The sequence below is a fragment of the Erpetoichthys calabaricus genome, chromosome 17 (assembly GCF_900747795.2).
Source record: "Erpetoichthys calabaricus chromosome 17, fErpCal1.3, whole genome shotgun sequence".
Classification (NCBI taxonomy): Eukaryota; Metazoa; Chordata; class Cladistia; order Polypteriformes; family Polypteridae; genus Erpetoichthys; species Erpetoichthys calabaricus.
Window position 1 is genome coordinate 58,182,881 of NC_041410.2, and position 20,820 is coordinate 58,203,700.

At 36.6% G+C, this 20,820-nt stretch overlaps 1 protein-coding gene across 1 annotated transcript in view; it reads right to left on the bottom strand.

The window, feature by feature from the left end:
- The window catches only part of iqgap1 (IQ motif containing GTPase activating protein 1), a 303,190-nt gene that overhangs the window by 33,027 nt on the left and 249,343 nt on the right, over positions 1 to 20,820 (bottom strand). Inside the window, exons 28-33 of the mRNA XM_051920214.1 lie at positions 15,771 to 15,855; positions 14,687 to 14,919; positions 11,099 to 11,231; positions 7,845 to 7,947; positions 5,525 to 5,660; positions 2,634 to 2,721 (exon numbers count right to left, since the gene is read on the bottom strand). Of these exons, the coding sequence (XP_051776174.1) occupies positions 2,634 to 2,721; positions 5,525 to 5,660; positions 7,845 to 7,947; positions 11,099 to 11,231; positions 14,687 to 14,919; positions 15,771 to 15,855 (778 nt within the window). The remainder of the gene's footprint in view (positions 1 to 2,633; positions 2,722 to 5,524; positions 5,661 to 7,844; positions 7,948 to 11,098; positions 11,232 to 14,686; positions 14,920 to 15,770; positions 15,856 to 20,820) is intronic.

The window sequence follows — 20,820 nt, forward strand, 5'->3', positions numbered from 1 at the left end:
ACGCCGCATCACCGCGGCCTTGATCAAGAAAAAGCCTTCGACCGGGTGTCTCACGAGTTCATGATCGGGGCTCTGCGAGGTCTCGGAATGGGTGACACGTTCTGTTCGTACATCAGGCTGATGTACCGAGACATCTCCAGCACGGTGCTGGTGAACGGCTGGAAAACGGACCCCTTCCCGGTCCTGTCCGGGGTCAGACAAGGCTGCCCTCTCTCCCCTCTTCTCTTTGTCTGTTGTATAGAGCTCCTGGCGGAACGAATCAGAGGAAGACCAGAGATCAGAGGGATCACCTCATCGGGACCGGACAGGCGAGAGATCAGATGCTCCCTCTACATGGACGACGTCACCGTGATCTGCGCGGACCAGACATCGATGACGGCGCTGGCGGAGATCTGCGAAGACTTCGGACGAGCTTCAGGGGCTAAGGTCAACTGCGGGAAGTCAGAGGCGATGCTCCTTGGGGAATGGCACCTGACGCCCTCCGCCCCCCTCCCCTTCACCATCAGACGGGACTCCATCAAGATCCTGGGCAGCTGGCTCGGCGGAGCGGCCCTGAAGACGTGGGACGAGAGACTGGCCAAAGTCAGGCAGAAGATCGGGCTGTGGAGCCTCAGGGACCTCACCTTGGAAGGCAAAGCGCTGGTGCTGCGGAACGAGATCCTCCCTGTCCTGCAGTACCTGGCCCAGGTGTGGCCACCCCTCGCCACTGTCTGCAGAGCCATCACCAGAGCAGTCTTCCACTTCATCTGGGGCTCCAAGATGGACAGAGTCAAGCGGGCAGTCATGTACAAGGAACCCCAAAAGGGTGGGAAAGGCATCCCCGACATCCCCACCCTGCTCAGGGCCTTCTTTGCCTGCAACTGCATCCGCAGGACACTGACGGAGTACAGCAGCGGATCGTCCGGAAACTCCATGTCCCGCTTCTTCCTCCTGCCAGTCTGGAAGAGGCTCGGCTGGGACAAGTGGGACAGCTCCTACCCTTACAACTGGGACACACCACGGTTCTACACGGATGTCGTCCGCTTCGTAAGGGAACACGGACTTCAGGGAGTCAAGCCGGACCTGTGGAAGCCGAAGACCATCTACAAGCTCATCAGAGCCAAAGACACGACGGAGACTATCGGAACCCTACCATCCGCAACAGCCACGGTGGTCCGGGAGAACATAGCCTCCAAGGAACTAACAAACAAGCACAGGGACCTGGCGTGGATGGCCGTGCGGGGGGGACTGCCTCTCCGCTCGTTCATGCACGCCAGGAATCTGTGCAGGTACAGACATTGTCCATGGTGCATCGTGCGGGAAGAAGATGCACTGCACCTCTTCTGGGAATGCCCAGTGGCACAGTCACTCCTTGACGCCCTAGAAGAGGAATTGGAAAAGTCGGTACCCAGAGACAATCTTTCGCACCATTCGGTGCTCTATGGACTTTTCCCGGGTACCCACTCGCTGGAAGCCACCGAGGAGGCATGGCGTCTCATGTGCTGCGTGAAGGACGCTCTATGGGTCGCCAGGAACCGCCTCGTCCTCAGGAGGGAAAGGATGACAATCCAGGACTGCTGCAGATACATCCGCAGCCTCCTCAGAGACTATTCTATCCTGGACTCCTTGAAGAACTGAGGATATGCAAAGGCACCTCTCCCTCCAAGAGGTGTATTAATGTGACTTTTATTTTACTGCAGCCATTGGCAAAGCCCCGTCTTTGAGGACAAGCCTTCGAGGACAGGGACCACGTCAAGACTGCAATAACTTGTAAAAAGTAATACAATGTGGAACAGTATATTGAATGTAATGTTAACTGTGATCCAATTTGTAAACCAAATGTTATCATGGATTGTAAGATTGTAAAAGATTTTTTTTTTTTTGTTTTTCTTTTGTTCATATATTTGAGCAATGTATATGTAAATAAGGTGTAGTAGTAATGGAGTAGTGTAGGACTGTATCAGACTATAGCTGAATACAGTCGTTTCTATTTGAATTTGTAAACAGTTATATATTGTAATTGTACTGGATTATGTTTTATGTATATCATATATGTAAATAAAGTATATTTTTTTCAAAAAAAAAAAAAAAAAGTTATAATAGTGATCAACAAACTTGTACTGTATGTCTTTAGTCTGCACTGACTATAACCATAAACTGTAAGAAATGCACTTGATATATAAAAAATTAGTCTTGTCTTGAAATAGTTTCCCAAAAATTTTGTATCAATGAGTTTTTTTTTCTCTTCCCTGGGCTCATCTAAGCATCATTTGTAGAGTGGTAAGTTGAAAAAAATGTAAAACATTAAAATAAAAATCAGCTGTATAAATAAAAATTAAATGAATCAGAAGTTATTAAAAAGGTTATTACAACAACAATTGATTACAAATTATTAATCAATAATATTTTTGATTAGTTGTTGATATACTTGTTCCATAAAATATTTTAAGACTATTTAAAACTGCGCTTTTTTTAAAAAGTTTATTTTATTATTACTAGTATTTACCACAGATTATTCACTTTACCCTGTCTCTGAACACCATTTTTTAAATAAACGTCACCTCACAAAACCAACCTCTTCTTCAGATGAGGAATGTCTGGGGTAAAATGTTGCGATTCCTCAAAAATAATTCTTAAATATAGACAAACATTACCTGATCATCAGTAGCAGCCGTTTCTAGGATCTCGGTTAAGGTGTCACCAGGCTGGAACCGAATTACATCTACAATGAGCCGCTTGGTACTGCAGAAAGAAGGATTTTAGGAGAATCTATCAGAGTGGAAGGCTAAGTTAAAGAGTTAAAAGAAAGATCACCTGCTTAACCATTTTCTCTTTTATTTGAGCAAGAAATAATACAAAGATTTAATGCCAACATAAGCAGATTTTCCCATTGTAGTTCTAACTGCTTGTTTTGGTACTGTGTAAATAAATCAAAGAGAAGCAAAACCCACAAAAACAAAAAAAAAGTTTAAAGCAAACAAATAAAATATATACATACATATATACACACACAATATTTTCATAACGAAAACTAGAACTAAAAATATTGTTTCTCGTTTTATAAAACGAGAAATGAAATTAACGCAAACAAAGAAACTACAACTAAATAAAAATTAGTGATATGTGAACGAACTTAAACGAGAAGGAAAACTGAGTAAAAACAAAACAAAAAAAACAGCAATTGCATTTTCGTTCAGTCTGGTTCAATTGCGCAGAGGAGTTGTTTGTAGGTCACCCTGAGCCTCCAGTTACGTTGCGCTCTTCACTATGCGGTGATCTTGTAACTTGGGATTACTATATAGTCACGTGGCACAACTTCCATAAAGGACTGTTGTTTGTTTGTCGAGCACATTTGGCTCGTTGGGTTGAAGCAGTAAGCACGTGTGGTTGACAACGGTGAGTTTTGCACAGATGTTTGCAGGTAGAAAGTGAGAAAGTAACGTTTGGAAATACTATAATTACAGTGCAGATGATTATGAAAACAAATGTAGCGTGTGAGAAGAAGAAGAAAAGAGTCTTGGAGTTTCAGTGCAGGACCAGCTGATCAGTATTTAGTGGAAGTCCGGTGACTCTCTGGCACCATAACTGCACTTCATACAGGGACATGCGGTTTCACCTGTCATCATGAAAAGTAAAAAAAAAAAAAACAACTAATAATAACATAAAATATATGTGTCCACTGGTCTGTGCTATAAATTTGTTTTCTGTATGATTCCAATAATTTTGATCATTTTTATAGTCCTAAATCTCTGAATTTGTGCATTTCCTGATCAAATATAAGGGAGAAACTTGAGGTGCGGGAGTGACGGGACAAGCCTCCCCTCGGACTGTACTATCCCTCGGACTGTACTATCCCTCACACACTGTGTTGATGCATGCAATTGGTGCGTGCCTGTTGCGGTCTCTCTGTATGTTGCCAATATAATGTTTGCACACGCTTTTATTTTACACCCTGAATTTCCACAGTCTGGCTAATATCTTAAATTCAATCTGAATGTGTGTGACATATGTAGTCTTGCTGATCGGACATAAAACCGCAGTGAAAAGGCACAAGGTGAGGCAGACAGTAAGTACCATGCTGACCTGAAGGGGGCACATGTGAGCCCAACAGATGCTCATTGCTGCTGTTCTTCTACGCAGAGGCGCCAGTAAGTTAGCAATATCAGAAAGTCAAGTGCACTGCAGCGGTCCGTTTATTTTTATTTCTTGTTCCAACTGACTGCCAAAATGGATAATTAAGACTTTTAAAACTAAAGTAAAATAAGGAGGACTTTTACAAGAAAGTGACAGAGATTTTCATGGAGAAGGATAGGCGTATGAACTTCATTTACAAATAAAGGTAAGACCATAAATGTTTTTCAAATTTATAAATGGGATCAGACTAAGAAAAAAACAATCCAATATTTAAAAACTACATTTTGACCTTAAATAAAATATTCTTTTGTTTTTCTTGTTATCCTTTTGTTGAATTGTCTGTAGTAAAATTGATTAAAGCATCAGAATTAAAAGCTTTTAAAAACAACTAAATATTTCAACTAAGGTCAAAATTGAAATTCATTTTTTTTGTACACCACTCTATACTTTCATTTGTATTGAATGAGTATGAATTGTGAAATTGCAACGGCAAATTTAAAACATATGAAGGGTGCAGAGCAAATGCGTTCTCTCTCGCCACTATAAATTTAGCGTTCTTTCTTAGCCCAATATGTACATTACCTATGTGTGTGTAAAGAATGCTGATGTGATATGAATCATAACCAGTAGTCATTGTGCATTTTGCCAATTGAATGGTGAATAAGCTACTGTTTTGGGATCATATCTTTGTAAATCTTACTGTGAAGGAGTCAGTGCCTCACCAGCCAAGAACCTCACCACACGTCACTGCTTCAGAACTGGCAGCAGAAATTGTCAACATACCGTCTGCTGGTGCCAGTGGCCGAGGACTTTGTCTGTGCACCTGCATTACAGGCGCTCATCAAGCGAATATTTTCACCGTGTGGCTATCTGTGCAATGGACGTCGTTGCAACATGAACAAATCTCTCGAAATGCGTGCTTGTTTAAAGCTTAACAGCAACGTGCTTGCACTGACTGGTTTCTTGGGTTGAAACTTTCAATCTTACCGACTAAACTCATTAGGCCACTTAATCTGTTTTATCATTGATTGTCAAGCTGTGTTTAAAGGCATTATGAACTATGAGTGTATTTTGTTGACTGAAACATAACTTGCATTGAAATGTGTGTAGGCCAGCATTTGTGGTCTTACAACAAAAAACAAAACTAAAATTGTACTAATATTATGTAAAAAAGCCAGAACTAAATAAAATAAAAACTAAGATTTTAAACACAGAAATAAATAAACATAAAACTTCAATTAATATCAGAACTGAAATATCACTGACACACACACACACAGTGCACTCCATATTGTTTGGGATAAAGACATTTTCCCTTGTGGCTAACTAATTGCTTGCATCTTGCAGTGTATATACTGTATAAAATGCAGAAAGCAACAGTTCCTACAGTATTGTGAAATGGAAGACATACTTGACCATTAAAGTCCTAGCATCCATCTCTGCATTCTCATTTCCTGGCACATCAAACTTGTTGGTCAGTGTTAATGACACCTCAGTTTTTGACATTATCTCCTTATTGGGATCCCCAGGTGGCAATGTGCCTTCACCTACGGAAAAATGGAAAACTTTAGCAGAGTCATAGCTCACATTTCAAAATACAAGGTCAGATGATATCACTGTCTTACAGGTAGGCCTGGGTAAAAATCTAGATCGATTCTTGAAGTCTCAAGACTGATCTCTACCCTGATCAATTACTATATATAGATATTTGCTTACCTTCGTTTTTGGCATCCGATCCAGTTTTAGGCACTAATGCGCATGTTAAGGCTTTCTATGGAAAAAGCACTTTACTACTTCACATAAAATGGTGTGTCCTCTTTAACTGAAATCAGTGTCTTAGACACTGTGTGGACTTACTACAGATTCAAATGGTGCGTTGGGAAAGAACAACTGGATAAAAGCAAAGCCATACATAAGTTGTGCAACTCAGACGTTAATTATGGTTGTAACAACAAATTTGACTAATCATTTATCCCGATGTCACCCAGAAACATTTTCTCAGTCACTGTAGATGGCATTTAGTCCAAGCTTCCACTTAAGTCACCTCGTGTCCAAAAAAAAATAAGTTGCCTGAAGAAGGAGCCTAACTTGCCTCAAAAGCTTACATATTATAATCAGTTCAGTTAGGCAATAAAAGGTGTAATTTTAACTTCTCACTGCATCTATTATGGCTAACATTGTATAACATCCTACTACTTCTGTAAAGAAAAAAACCCTACAAAGTGCCTCACGCAAAGCAAGCGGGCAGTTGTTGGACTTTTCAGAGAAGCCTGCGATACAAAAGTGAGCATATGCTCAAAGCAGTGAACTTGAAGTAGCTCCATGATAGTGGTGTTACCAGTCATGATGGCCAGTTCTTTGTCTCTTATGTTCTGTTCATTCAATGCCACTGTCAACAACCATCAGCTCAAAATCCTTGTTTTAAAATGATTACTTTTTCTCTGAGGACTGTCAGGACATATTTGAGACTGATTAACATGACTGCTATAAGTGAGCAACTGAAGATATGTGTAACTTGCACAATTATAGAAAGACACGTCTTCCTGCTGTATCTTTAATTTTGATTAATTTAAGAATAATTTAAAAGTCAAATAAGGGAAATAATTTGGCTAACAGTTTAGTTGAAAGGAATCTACATAGAGATTCATACAGTAACACACGAATAGGTTATTGAATAACATTTATTATTTAAGAAGCTATTTTTGATTATTTTGTATTAGGAGACAGAACTGGAGGTAGCAGAGTTAAAGATGTTAATATTTGCATTAGGTGTGACGAGGATGGCTAGGATTAGAAATGAATACATTAGAGGGTCAGCTCAAGTAGGACGGTTGGGAGACAAAGTCAGAGAGGTGAGATTGCATTGGTTTGGACATGTGCAGAGGAGAGATGCTGAGTATATTGGGAGAAGGATGTTAAGGATAAAGCTGCCAGGTAAGAGGAAAGCCTAAGAGGAGGTTTATGGATGTGGTGAGAGAGGACATGCAGGTTATGGGTGTAACAGAACAAAATGCAGAAGACAGGAAGATATGGAAAAAGATGATCCGTTGTGGCAACCCCTAACGGGAGCAACCGAAAGAAGAAGAAGATTCGCAAGATGATACAGATGTTTTACAATGCAATGGCACATACTTTATATTAAAACAAGGACCTCCCCTCCATAACATGTGTGGACTCTGATGTGGCGATACATGTGTTAGATAATTATGGTGAATTTTGAATGAATGCAGTGCTGTGATTTTTTTTGTTTTTTAAAAAGGAGCAATGATGTTTTGTTCCACATCTTCCAAATACTGATGTTAACTATTCAATAGTAATCAAGTATTTCTTCTTAAATGTTACTCCATGCTTATGCATATGTTATTAAGTCACTATGTACACGTCTTTCAAATAAAGTGTTACTGAAATTTGTCACATTATATTAATGTTCTCTAAGCATGGCTAAGTAATTTCTAAAAAAGCCACCACTTCAAATGTATCAATGCACATTAGACAAGATAAAATCGATATCAAATCGGGATATCAGTGCTGATACCCCGCCATATTTATAGGAGGCAAATTGATGTAATACAGCCTCTTCAGAAGCATTTGCTGTATTTTATATACTACATTATAAAGCATTCCAGGATTTGATAAGGAAAGGTGAATACAGATGCAAAAAAATCTGCATCTGTCTAGTTATATACTTAAACCATAATTTATATCAAAACTTAGATAACTTGTCGTCTCACCAATAAGAGACTCTATGGTAGGGACCTCCCCCAGATCTTCCAGCAACTCATGAATAGGATCATTGTGTTCTGGTGCAATAGCATCCTGATGGTCCAAAAGAAGCTGCAGAAGGAAGTTAAAGATTTGGCTTTAGTGATATACTGTATACGATCATGAATAACCTAAGGCATTGGTTCTCAAACTATGGCTTACAAACCCTAACTAGGTTGAGGACATGTATGTGATCGGTCATCACAAGATTATATAGTAAACCTAGCCCAGTTTGTCCAAATGCAAATTCTATGACAAGTGATATACTACCCTCTATTTATTACCACAGCAATCCAAGACATATCCTATAACCCAAAAAAAAAGTATGTGAATTTCCCCTTGGGATTAATAAAGTATCTATCTATCTATCTATCTATCTATCTATCTATCTATCTATCTATCTATCTATCTATCTATCTATCTATCTATCTATCTATCTATCTATAAACTGTGCTGCTGAAATGAGCTTTTGCTTCTGTGTTATGAAAATAAAACAAGCATTCCCAACAATACCATCAAAACCTTATAAAACCTGTTAAAAACTCAAACTGAGATGACTGACAAAGAAAGGACAGAATGGCAAATACAAGTTTATGATATTAAAGCACAATGACGTTAGTTTGGTATGTCTAAGATAAATAACAGGTGAGTCATTAAGGTTGGGGTATATGTAATGCTTTGGCACTGTTGTATGCTAACTTCAGTTTCAGTGGCTATGGACATCTGGTCATTGTCTTATCACATGCTTGCTATTTTGGTATATACTGAATCCAAATCTGTCTCAGGTGCAAGGAAGACTTGGTATTATGTTTAACATTCCTTGACATGTGGTTCAATAAATTTAAATCTATTGATATTATGAAGGACATTTTGTTGGAACATTGAGAACAGTATGAACACCTGAAAATATAAAAACACTGAGACAGGTTACAGAGTTGAGCCTTTGGCATTCAGCACAATGCATCAGTTTAGACATTTCAAACTGGACTGTTCATCCAATTTTTTCATTAAAATCTATGCTATCACCCATATGAAACATGAAAATGCATACATTAAGGATAATTTAGTTATGTGACTTAACTTTTTAGTGAATCGGCTGAGATGTTAAATGAAAACCAGGATATGCTGGACAGTTTGTGAACTAATTTTGCAGAATGTACTATTTATGGTAGAGTTTATTATTTTTGATTAAGCAAAAAAATGATTTAAGAGAAGTTAAACTGCATTGATTGCTTTTTTTTCTTTTAACATTTTTACTGAATTTATTAAAAGCAAGTAATATTCCATAAAAGCAAGTCAAACTTGACAAAACTAAGTTCAAATCAACATCCACCCACGAGAAAGAGAGCAAGGCGAGTAAAACTTTAACAGCAGAAAAAATAAAGGGTGGGGGGTTGGTAAGGGGTGGTGAAAAGCAATCAATGTAGGATTTTTTTTGCTTATTTTTTGACTGCTTTATTCCTTATCTAGCAGCACCTTGAGTCAACTAATTTATAGTAAGTGACCATTCATACTACGCTTTCAAAATCATCATAACCTCACACAACCCATTATAGAGACAGATGCATTTTTCTTCAGTTTATGAAAGCTTATAACTAAGCATTTACACTGGCATGGATATATGTCAGGAATCTATTCCCCATTTTAAATAATATTGTTTTATTAACAATGTTTGTCTTTAACTTTTCTCTTTTAGTAGCATTCATGTGAGAAATAAGCTGGAATGGAAACAAAAACATGCACAGTTTATTTGGTCATTGTTTATTTATGTAATAATAATAATAATTCATTATAGCGCATGGCTCTGCCATCATTATAGTAATAATCCTCTTCCTGGCACCCAGTATGGTATCGATTTTTGTATTTGGGTCCTCAGATTAAAAAGTTTAAGAACCCCTTCCCTAATGTAAATATTCTATTTGTGTTAATCTGGGTCTCTGCATTCTGCAGCAGGGGATGAAAGTTATTCTACCTTAATTGTTATTAATTGCCACAAAAACATGACTGAAAATTGGCATGAACTTGAATAATATATTCTTTTCAACTCAAAAAATTCAATCTACCTGCCATCACCTAGGCTATTGCATGTTACCCAACTGTGAATTGGTGTCTCTCTCTCTCTCTCTCCTCTAGATGACTGCACAATAATCTCACTATCAATACATACAAGCTAGGGTGTTTACAATCTCAGCACTGTGTACCCCATTGTCAGTATCAACACTGACAGAAAAAAGAAACCAGAGTGCCACAACAAAAACCCTCATATTTTTGAAGTTTCACTTTCTAGGTAGGTGTGGACATGCTTGACCAGATGGGAACGTGTTATACAGAGAAAGGAGGGAGCTGCAGGTATACCTGTTGCTGCGCTTTATAACCTGTTGACTTGGCTGCAGTCAACACATATGATTTGAACTATATATGGCCAAGAAAGAAAGCAGTTTAATATGGACTTGGCATGGGAGCTTTGCAATAACAACATGACAGTTAGGATAGCTACACTGTTGAACAAGAAAGACACTCATGTCACAGCATCTTAGAGTACCTCTCACTGCCAGCTGGACAAAGTAGTGCAAAGGTTTAGAGATGTAGTGCAATAAAACAAAGGAAACCTGTGTAAAGTGCCACAGTTTTGTATGTAGAAACTGCTAAATCTGTCATCACAAATATTGTACTAAAAAAAAAAAAAAAAAAACCTCAGCATGCAACGTAATCACCTGACCTACCATTTGCCATTTACAGATGTTTAACATTATAATAAACTGTAGATAAAAGAAGTATAGTTAGAATTTCAAAATACACAGAAAAAGAAAAAAGTTCATAATTCCTTTATGTATCCAGCTGGTTGAAATACATTATATTACTTTTGACAAATAAATATTAAAATATTTTTATGACGAGCATTAGCACGGCTTGTGAATGTTTTTTTTTTTTTTTTTTTAAATTGCAAGGATATGCCAACATTTTCACAGAAACAATGTGGAAACATGACAGTGTGCCAATAAATTTATTTCTGTGTACAATCAAGCTTTCGGTATCTTATTATTAGGCAATCTATTGTTTTTGGGAATGGGGCAGTAGACCTGCGTTATCAGGAGGTCAAGCTAATGGGCCATTTTTGAGAATTAAAGGATTCATATGCCACTTGGCATAGCTTTCGACAAATTTAGTACTGAAAAAATGTGTGGTGGTTCAAGTGTTAGTCTTTGATTGCTGTTTTACTCACAGTATGTGTGTTGATGATTTCTCCAATAGTAATATAGATGACAGGCTTTGTAAGGGTGACCAGATCTGAATATTCGTCCACATTGAACTTGTCTTCCAGTGGTGGAACATCACAAGCGGCAAGCAGGAAGCGTCTGTAATTAGAAGAGATTGTGTATAAAACATTAGGCACTATTTGGCAAGTGTGGTGCTTTTTACTTTATTTTGTGGTTAAACAATACTTCAAATGTGAAAAATCTCAACATCAACCATCAGAGAAGTTAAATAAAAAAAAAAAAAAAACTGAAAGGGGCTTTACTTTCCTAATATGCAGTACCTTTGGAAAGTATTCAGACACCTTCACTTTTTTCAGATTGCTGTGTTGTAGCCTTATGCTACAAATTATATAAATGTACTTATTCTGTCATAAAACACCACTTAATACACCCTAATTAAGGAAAAATAGGATTAAGAATTTGTTTAAAAGTCTTAAAAATAAAAAATAATATAACATTGATACAAATATTCAGATCCTTTGCCACGTATGACACCGCTTGAAATTTGTCTCAGGTGCATCTCATTCTATTGTTCACTGTTGAGATTTCTACAACTTGTGTGGGGTCCCAGAGGTGGCAATGTGTATCCGAGCAAAAACCAAGGCACAGATCTGGGGATGGCTAAACAAAATTTCTGCAGCATTGAAGATTCCCATAAAAACAGTGGTCTCCCTAATTCTTTAATGGTATAAGTTTAGAAAAAACACAACTGTTCCTAGAATCTTGATAATAGGAGTGACCAAAAACCCAACAGTCACGGTGACTGAGCTCAAGAGAACCTGTATAAAGTTGAAAGAAACTACCAAAAGGACAACTACAACACCCTACCAATTTGGGCTTCAAAGCAGAGTGGCCAGATTTGGGAGTCTGCTAAAAGACACCTAAAGGACTCCGCCTATAAGAAACAAGATTCTCTGGATTTAAGAAACCAAAATTAAACTGCTTGGCCTCAACTCTTATAGTCATGACTGGAAAAAATCATACACTGCTTATAACCTGCACCATATTGTTTCAAACGTGAAGCATGGTGGTGGCACAGCATCATGCTTTAAGGGTGTTATTTAGAGGCAGGAGACTAATCAAGATTCAGGGAAAGCTGAATAGCAAAGTACATAGAATTCCTTAGTGGAATCCTACTCCAGAGCACTCTGAACCTCAGACAGGGCTGAAGGTTTACCTTCCAACAGGACAGTAAGCCAAAGAACAAAACACAGGAGTGCTTAAGGTCTTGAGTTGTCCAGTTACAGCTCAGGCTTTAAAACAATCTAAAATGTCTGGAGAGACCTGAAAGAGCTTAAGAGGATCTGCAGAGAAGAACAGCAGAAAATCCCCAAATCTAGGTATATGAAGTTTGTTGTGTTATACCCAAGAAGATTCTAGGCTGGAATTGCTGGCAAAAGAGCTTCAACAAAGTACTGAAGAAAAGGTCTGAACATTTGTGTCAACCTATTATTTCATTTTTTAAATTTTTAATAAATTTGCAAAAATGTCAAGTCTTGTTAAATACTTTCTGAAAGCTCTGTATAGTGCCAATTTGCTGAAACAAAAAACGTACAGAAAAAAAAAATGCAGAATGATTTTGAGAATTATTAGTTTATCTGACCAGTGGAAACTATGCTATCAATACAATATATACATATACATATATATATATATATATATACATATATATATATATACATACATACATATATATATTTATATATATATATATATATATATATATATATTTATATATATATATATATATTTATATATATATATATATATATATTTATATATATATATATATATATATATATATATATATATATATATATTTATATATATATATATATATATATATATATACATATATATATTTATATATATATATATACATACATACATATATATATTTATATATATATATATATATATATATATACATATATATATTTATATATATATATATACACACATATATATATATATATATATATATATATACATATATATATATATATATATATATATATATATATCAGACACTTGGACATAAACCCAGCATATGCCAACTTAAGAAGGACATATGCACTTTAATTTAATGATACACCCCCCCCCCCCCTTTGATCATACGGACTTAGTCACCTCCACCCACCCCCCACTGAATGTGTTGCTATATATTGCCTTTGATTCTTGTAAGTCTAAGTATTATCCTCTGATGAAGACCCCTGACAGGGGTTGAAAGCTCAGGAATAAAACTATTTTATGATACGTGATTCGTTTTTTCTCCCTTTGTGGATCTCCAACTGCAAATACATATATATATATATATATATATATATATATTTATATATTAGCGAGTGTCACAAATGGATGAAAATAATCAAACCAGCTTCATATACTTTTAAAACAGACCTAGAATCTAACAACAATTACGTTGTAAATAGAACTAAGTAATGTAAAAGCAACTATGAGCTAAATTTCAGGCTGATTAAAAAAACATTACCTAAGACTGCAGAAGCAAGAACACCAATGTAATGTTATGGTAACTCGACATGGATAATGAATTAAGAATAAAAAATGCTTTCAAAAGACTAAGTAATATAGTTTAATATTGTTCTTCAATTCCCATTCACTTATTACATTCAAAATAATGTCAGGTTAAGATTTCAAGGTCTCTAGGATGCAAATTTCTTAGATAATGAGAGGCAACTTATTTCAATCTATTTTTGTTGCATGAGGAGTAATTTTCAACTAATGATTCCAAACTCTTTTTTAAAATGTACCCATCTGTATCCCCCTGTGATTTCTACTTTTCTTATTTTAAATGTTCACAAAAATTGACTTGTTGGCTTCATGATCATGAATGCTTAAAAAATGCCTCCTCGTTAATCTCTGTTTCTATACAGTAGCACAGTGGGTGGCACTTCCATCACTCATATCGAACATCCAGGGTTCAAATCCTACACCCAGTCATTGTCTGTGTGGAGTCTGCACATTCCCCGTGATAGCGTGGGGTGTGGTGATGTAGAATCAGATTATCTGGTGGATAAACGAGTATCTAAAATTTGGAAATCAAACACTTCTGTACTCTGTCATCAATTCATGGTTTAAGAAATTACTTATATTAAAAAAATGTATCTACAAATGCTTCTGTGTAAATATAGTATGGTGTTTCATTTCAAATTATCAATTTTTTATTTTATGTTCCATGCTATCTTGCGTTTTAATTATATTGTATAGCATTCAGGTTTATGCGTGGGATTACAAACACTAATTACATGGAAACAGCAACATAATAGGACATTATCAAACTCCCTTAATCCAACAAAAGAGCCTAAGCATGCCAGTCACATCTAGGATGCTGGATCTGTGATGAAACATTGTTAACAAGCAAATGGTATTTTGACAGTTTGTATATAATTAGCAATAACTTATGTAATTATAATTATATTTCAAAATATTAGGTGTTTTGATGCATTACACTTTTTCCTGATTAATCTGAGGGAAAAAAACAGCAGAAAAATACTATAAAAACAGAAAAAAATAAGAAAATCAGTTTGTTGTACCTGAATTTTTGATAGGAGTTGCTTAGGTACTCATTAATGGTGCCCAGGTGAGCATTATCTCCAATAAACATCTTGTTGGATGCAGCATGCTGCAGCATCTTAGCAATTGAACCCAGATTGCGTCTTTGGTCAGTAGTTAGCTGACCACCTGCTGACAGATCTATTATGTCAAAAGCATCAGGTGCCACTATAGCAGGGTTCATATATCGATAATAAAGCAGATTTCCCACAATCTGTAAATGGCAAGAAACCACAAGCAATATTATAAAATACACAACTAATGAAGTCTGTTATTAGCTATCAGCCAGTTGTAAAATACGATTCAGAGGTTATGTAAAGTAAGCTAGTAAACTACAGATTAAAAAGTTAAAGGGATATTCTCTTATACTATCTAAATGTTGCTTAACACAGTATACAAGAACACATTGAAAAATAAAGATCTATCAGTTATTGTGTGCATGGAAGGATCTTACAAGCAGATAACAGAAACTGGCACAGAAAGATGTGACATGTCAAAATTCACATTCATTGCTCACCTTTTTCAACAGAGGACCTGCAGTACTCTTTCCCATATTAAAGTGCACGCAAAGGCAGAGAGCAAAGCTAGAGAAAAGGAAGAAAGGGCAGGAAAGAGAAAGAAAATTTAAAAAGAGATGAAAGAAAATTTTGAAAGATGGTGAAGAGAAAGCGAAAGAGAGAGAAGTAGGGCAAAGAGCCAAGTCAAGTGACATCAATTTTATTCCTTTCAACATTTGTACTCTAAAAGAGATAAATCAGCTGACATTATGAAATTCTTCAGTTAATAGCAAAGAGTACCTTAAAATAATTTGAAAATAAATTTAAATGCAACTAAGTTCTAAAAGCACAGTAGGGATGAAAATCCCAATTCTCTCCTATATTACATACTCATGAAATTATGCTAACTCTTACACATTTTACAATTCTATCCAGTTATTTTTGTCACAAGGCATTATAGATTTTAAAGCTGGACAGCAGAAAACTTCAGCAAACTTGTTTAATATTTTATCCTTGAAGAAAACACCTTAATAGTCAATACAGGAGATTGTCAAGATGACTTGAATACCTTTAACAACTCATCCTCTGTGGCATCAGGGAACTTCTCATGTAGTGTATCTTTAAGAACCTTGGCAATGAAACGCATACCATATCTGTAACAGATTTTGGACAGAGCTGTGTCAGTATTACCACTGCCAAACAGAAAGCACAATGATCTGATGTTTTAGTTTAAAACTTTCTAAATTTCAATGACACAAAATATTTGAAGATGACAAATATTGTAATTCTTGAAAGAACAAAGACAAAAATAAGTCAAAAAACAGTCATAAATCAACAAACTAGTATTTCTTTAGAAAAACAACAAATACATGACAAAACAAACAAAAACATGATACTTTGCCTAAATCTACAAAATTAGTTTTTCTAAACATCAAGACCTGAATGTTACGGAGTAGCACTTAAAACCCATAAAACTAAGCAACTGATTAAAGTTATGTACAATTTTTTGCATGAAAGATCATTAACAGTAGCATAAAATTTCTTTTTAACTGACCCCCCCCCTTTCAGATGTGTTTTTAAATAAAGGCTAAGCAAAGTCATTTATCTTTCCATGCATACTGTATATCATCTGTGGAAGCCATGCAATGTACTGGTAGTGTATTTTTTATATTCATTACAGCATAACATCAAGAGAAATTCTGAAATAAACAGTTCTATTTCTTTTCCACTCTATCTGATTTTTTAGCAATTTTCCCATAAATTTCTGTCAATTCATTTACTAAATATAGATATTCCTATTATGCTGTGTATGTAAGATATAATACAACATCTGTCATATTATATAACATATTGGTGGGCTCACTCTCTCTCCCGTTCACACCAGTGCAAGACGACTTTATGAACAGAAAGAAATACAGAGGCAACACTGCAAGATAAAAACCACTAGTTAGCTACAAAAACAGGATGGCCAGATTACAGTTTTTGTAAAGTGCTTAAGAGTCTACAGAATTCTGGAAAGGGTCTGGTGGACAGACAAGACAAAGATTAACCTGTATCATCAGAGTGATTGCAAGAGAAAACTGTAGAGATGAAAAAAAACTGCCCAAGATCCAAAGCATACTATCTCATCTGTTAAACATGGAGGTGGTGGTATTATGGCATGGACATGTATGGCTGCCACATGTACTGGCAGACTTATCTAGACTTATGATGGAACTGCTCATGGCAGTTGTACAATAAATTCTGAGCTGTTTAGAAAATCTGATCAAGTTCCAGTAAACACCTCACAACCCACTGGATGGTGCTTCTTTTTACAACAAGATAATGGTGACTAACATACTGCTAAGGCAACACAGGAGTTTTTCAAAGCTAAGAAATGGAAAATTCTTGAAAGGCAGTCTGTCACCCAATTTAAATCCAATTGAGCATTCCTTCCAAATATTGAAGAAAAAACTTGAGAGAGGACAAGCTCCTGAAATAAGCAACATCTGAAGATGGTGACATTAAGAGGCTTGGCAGAGCATCACCTGAGAATACGGTGATGTTTATAAATCACAGACTTCAATCAGTCATTACATGCAAGTGATATGCAACAATGTGGTAAATATGATTGCTTTAACACTAGAATCTCTGAAGCTTACAATTTTTTTCGCCAAGAAACTTGTAGCCCTTTAACACTGCGCTAATAGCCTACTTCAGTTATGCAAATGTGTGGATTAGCGGAACGCAGCCTGTTTATCTGGCGATGCGTTGGTAAGGTAATGAAATATAGTAATTTGAAATACATACATTTCATGTGTGTTCTGTGTCTGCAATGCGCTGTGTAAATATAGAATCATGGAGGAAATGCAAGGCAAGAAATGAAAACATGGCCAAAACAGAAAATGTTTTCATAGGTTATAGTAATAGCATAATTTTGACGTGAAGTGTATGATGTGTGAAGTCCAAGAAACACTTTCACAAAAGGTGTAACAAAAGTAGTATTTGGACTTCAGTCTTCACAAATTATACACTTCATGTCAACATTTTATCAATTATTATTATAACATGAAACAAAGACTTACATGTTGCTGGTGAATCATGTCTTCTTGGTATCTTCTTGTCACTTTAATTTTTTTTATTCAGTTTTATTAAAAGCACACTTGTTTCTGATTCTGGCACTTTTGTTGTACCCCACACTAATCTACACTCCATGGGTGACAGGGTCTTCAGCTGTATAGCGCCCAGACTCTGGAATGACCTACCGAAATTAATCAGGTCAGCTGACTCCTTGAATTGTTTTAAAAAACAACTCAAAACTCATCTGTTTAGGAAGGCTTTTAGCTCTATTTGACTTTATTACCCATCTCTCAGTTTACTTCTCTGTCAAGATGCTAATGTAACCTACGTATGTGTGCTACACCATCAATTATGTTGTCTGTTTTTTTTTTTTTTCAGAATTCACGGTCTTAATCTTCTTTATTTATTTATCTGGTTTATACAATGCTATATACTGTATACGCTGCCGTTCTTTATTATATTCTGTAAGTGCCTTGAGCATGGGAAAGGTGCTATATAAATAAAATGTATTATTATTATTACCTTTGCAGAAGTGTTTATTTCATATTTGGACTTCTGTCTTCACACATTACACACTTCATGTCAACATTTTGTCAATTACTACTATAACATGAAAAAAGTTTGTTTTAGTTACGTGTTCAACATTTCTTGCCTCGAATTTCCTGCTATTCTACATTTACACAGATTGCTGTAGACACAGAACACACATGTATGTATTCCAAATAACGATATATTATTTACCCTATACAGTTCTAGGCACCTCACTCCTAGATAAAGTGACTTCAGCTTTGAGAATTTTGTGCCTGACTTCATCTGCCTCTGTGGGGGATGCGTGAGCAGGCTGAGTGTTGCCAGTGCGAATTGACACATTTGCAAAAAAAAGATGCTGATGCGGAGGTGTGAGGGAATTTAAGGTGGTCTAGCATGATAACTACTTTTGTAGGCTTCAGGGATTCTAGTGTTGACAGCGATTAATCACCAGCTCTAATTTGTACCCAAAATTCCCATTATTCCAACTAATAACCGCTTTGAATTCAAAAGAATACAGACATTTAAGAGTGAGACATGCTGACGTCATCCTTATAAGCTGAATTTGAAGAAGTGCGGAGTATATTGTGCTAAAGCTCTGTAAGAGTTAATTAAACTACAAATTGTGCTCCTAAAAAGTTGTCAATTGTGAGAGAATAATTTTTAAGTAACAATAGTTAAATATTTTGGTGTGCAGTACACAGTGAAATATACAAGCATTCATTTTAGAAATGTAATGAAGAGAGCTACTGAAATGGTTAAGTAACTAAAAAACAAGAACATAGTAGGAGAATGGTTGATGTAATACACAAAATGTACAAGGAAATGATTAAGAGATCAGCAGATGCCCTGTAATCAACAAGACTGGACAGTTGACAAATACCCAGCTTTCAAGAGCAATAGCTGAGCCTTAGAGACATGAGAAGAACAAGAGTGTAGTAGAATAGGCTTTTAATTAGATAAATTTACTTTGGTACAAGGCAACAAATCTATCAGACTAGATATATGCATTAATCAGCATTATGATGTAAATTCAGTAGGTTATGAAACAGGCCTCTGCCCTTATTTTTCTGATCATTCTGTAACAGACTACTGTGATGCAAGCTTCAGAATTTGCTGAAGAGTAAATTAAAAAGATGCAAGTTTCCTCCTGCCTAGTTACTGACTCAAAGATGTTTTATCAAACTTGTCCTAGGAAAGGATAAGTTTCGTTCTTCAATTGATATGTTGATTTTTTTCTACATGATTCCTCAGAGGAAAGACGTTAAGGCATACAAAGAATAAAAGCATAGTCACCCTCAAAGTAATGTTGTGCTAGTGTTAGTAGAAAATAGAAACATATATGAACATTAATTAGGAAGTAAGCATTTGTTTTAAGTACAGGTAGGCAGCAGACTTCAATACGGTTAAGAGAGGGGCTTTGCGGTACATAAAAAGGCATCTAGCCAGATGGCACTGACCAGGCTCAAATGACAGTAGAAACAGACAAGTGAATAAGTAAATACTGTAACTAGAGGCTGCTATCAGTAAACATGTGTTCTTAGTAAGAAGGAAGTAGGGTGTAAAAAATTTTACTTGACAGAAAAGTTCTTAGCAGTCAGGAAAGCTACACAATTAAGAGGGTATAGCATAGTGGCTTACTAATAAGAAGGAATACAAATGGTGTAAGTATAGAGCTTTAAAGTAAGGAAGTAATAAAAGGGAAGCAAAGATGGGAAAACAGATAGGGAAAAGTTAATAACTTAATAAGACATACAACAGGTAGTCTGGGGTGGTTTGGGCGTATTACAAGAGCTTAAGAGACCACATGGTGTTAAATAACTGCAGGAGTCCTTTATTTAAGGCAGAGTGGTGGCTCTAAGGCCCAGGATCTGCGCTAGTATCTGGAAGGTTGCCAGTTCAAATTCTGTTACTGCCAGAAGGGATCCAGCTTCACTGGCTACTTGATCAAGGTCTTAATTGCTCCAGGGTTACAATGACTGACCCTGTGTTGTGACCCCCAAAGGTCAAGTGAAAAGACAATTTTCCCTAGAGCATGGGTGTCGAACTCCAGGCCTGGAGGGCCGCAGTGGCTGCAGGTCTTCATTCTAACCCTTTTCCTAATCAGTGACCAGTTTTCACTGCTAATTAACTCCTTTTCCCTTCATTTGAATAGCCCTGTTTTTAAGGATTCAGTCCTCTCAATTGATTCTTTTCTTCTTCAAATGGCAGCCAAACAGAAATGAGATATGAAACGAGCCAACAGATGACCAGCTAAACTGGGGTTTCAAACTCCAACCAATATCCATATTACTAACCGAGAATGCTAAACCGGATGGACGCAGGGACATCCGGCCATGGGCCGTAGCCGCAAAAAGACGTACTGCGCAGGCGCCCCAAGAAATGAGGCACCGCGAGAGGCGGCTGCGACCACAGAAAAAAGGAGTCAAAGAAATGAGGCCCTGCGACCACAGAAAAAAGGAGTCAGCACAGAAAAAAGGAGTCAAATGCAGGCGACGCACAGCACCGCACGAAACCCATTGCACACGAAA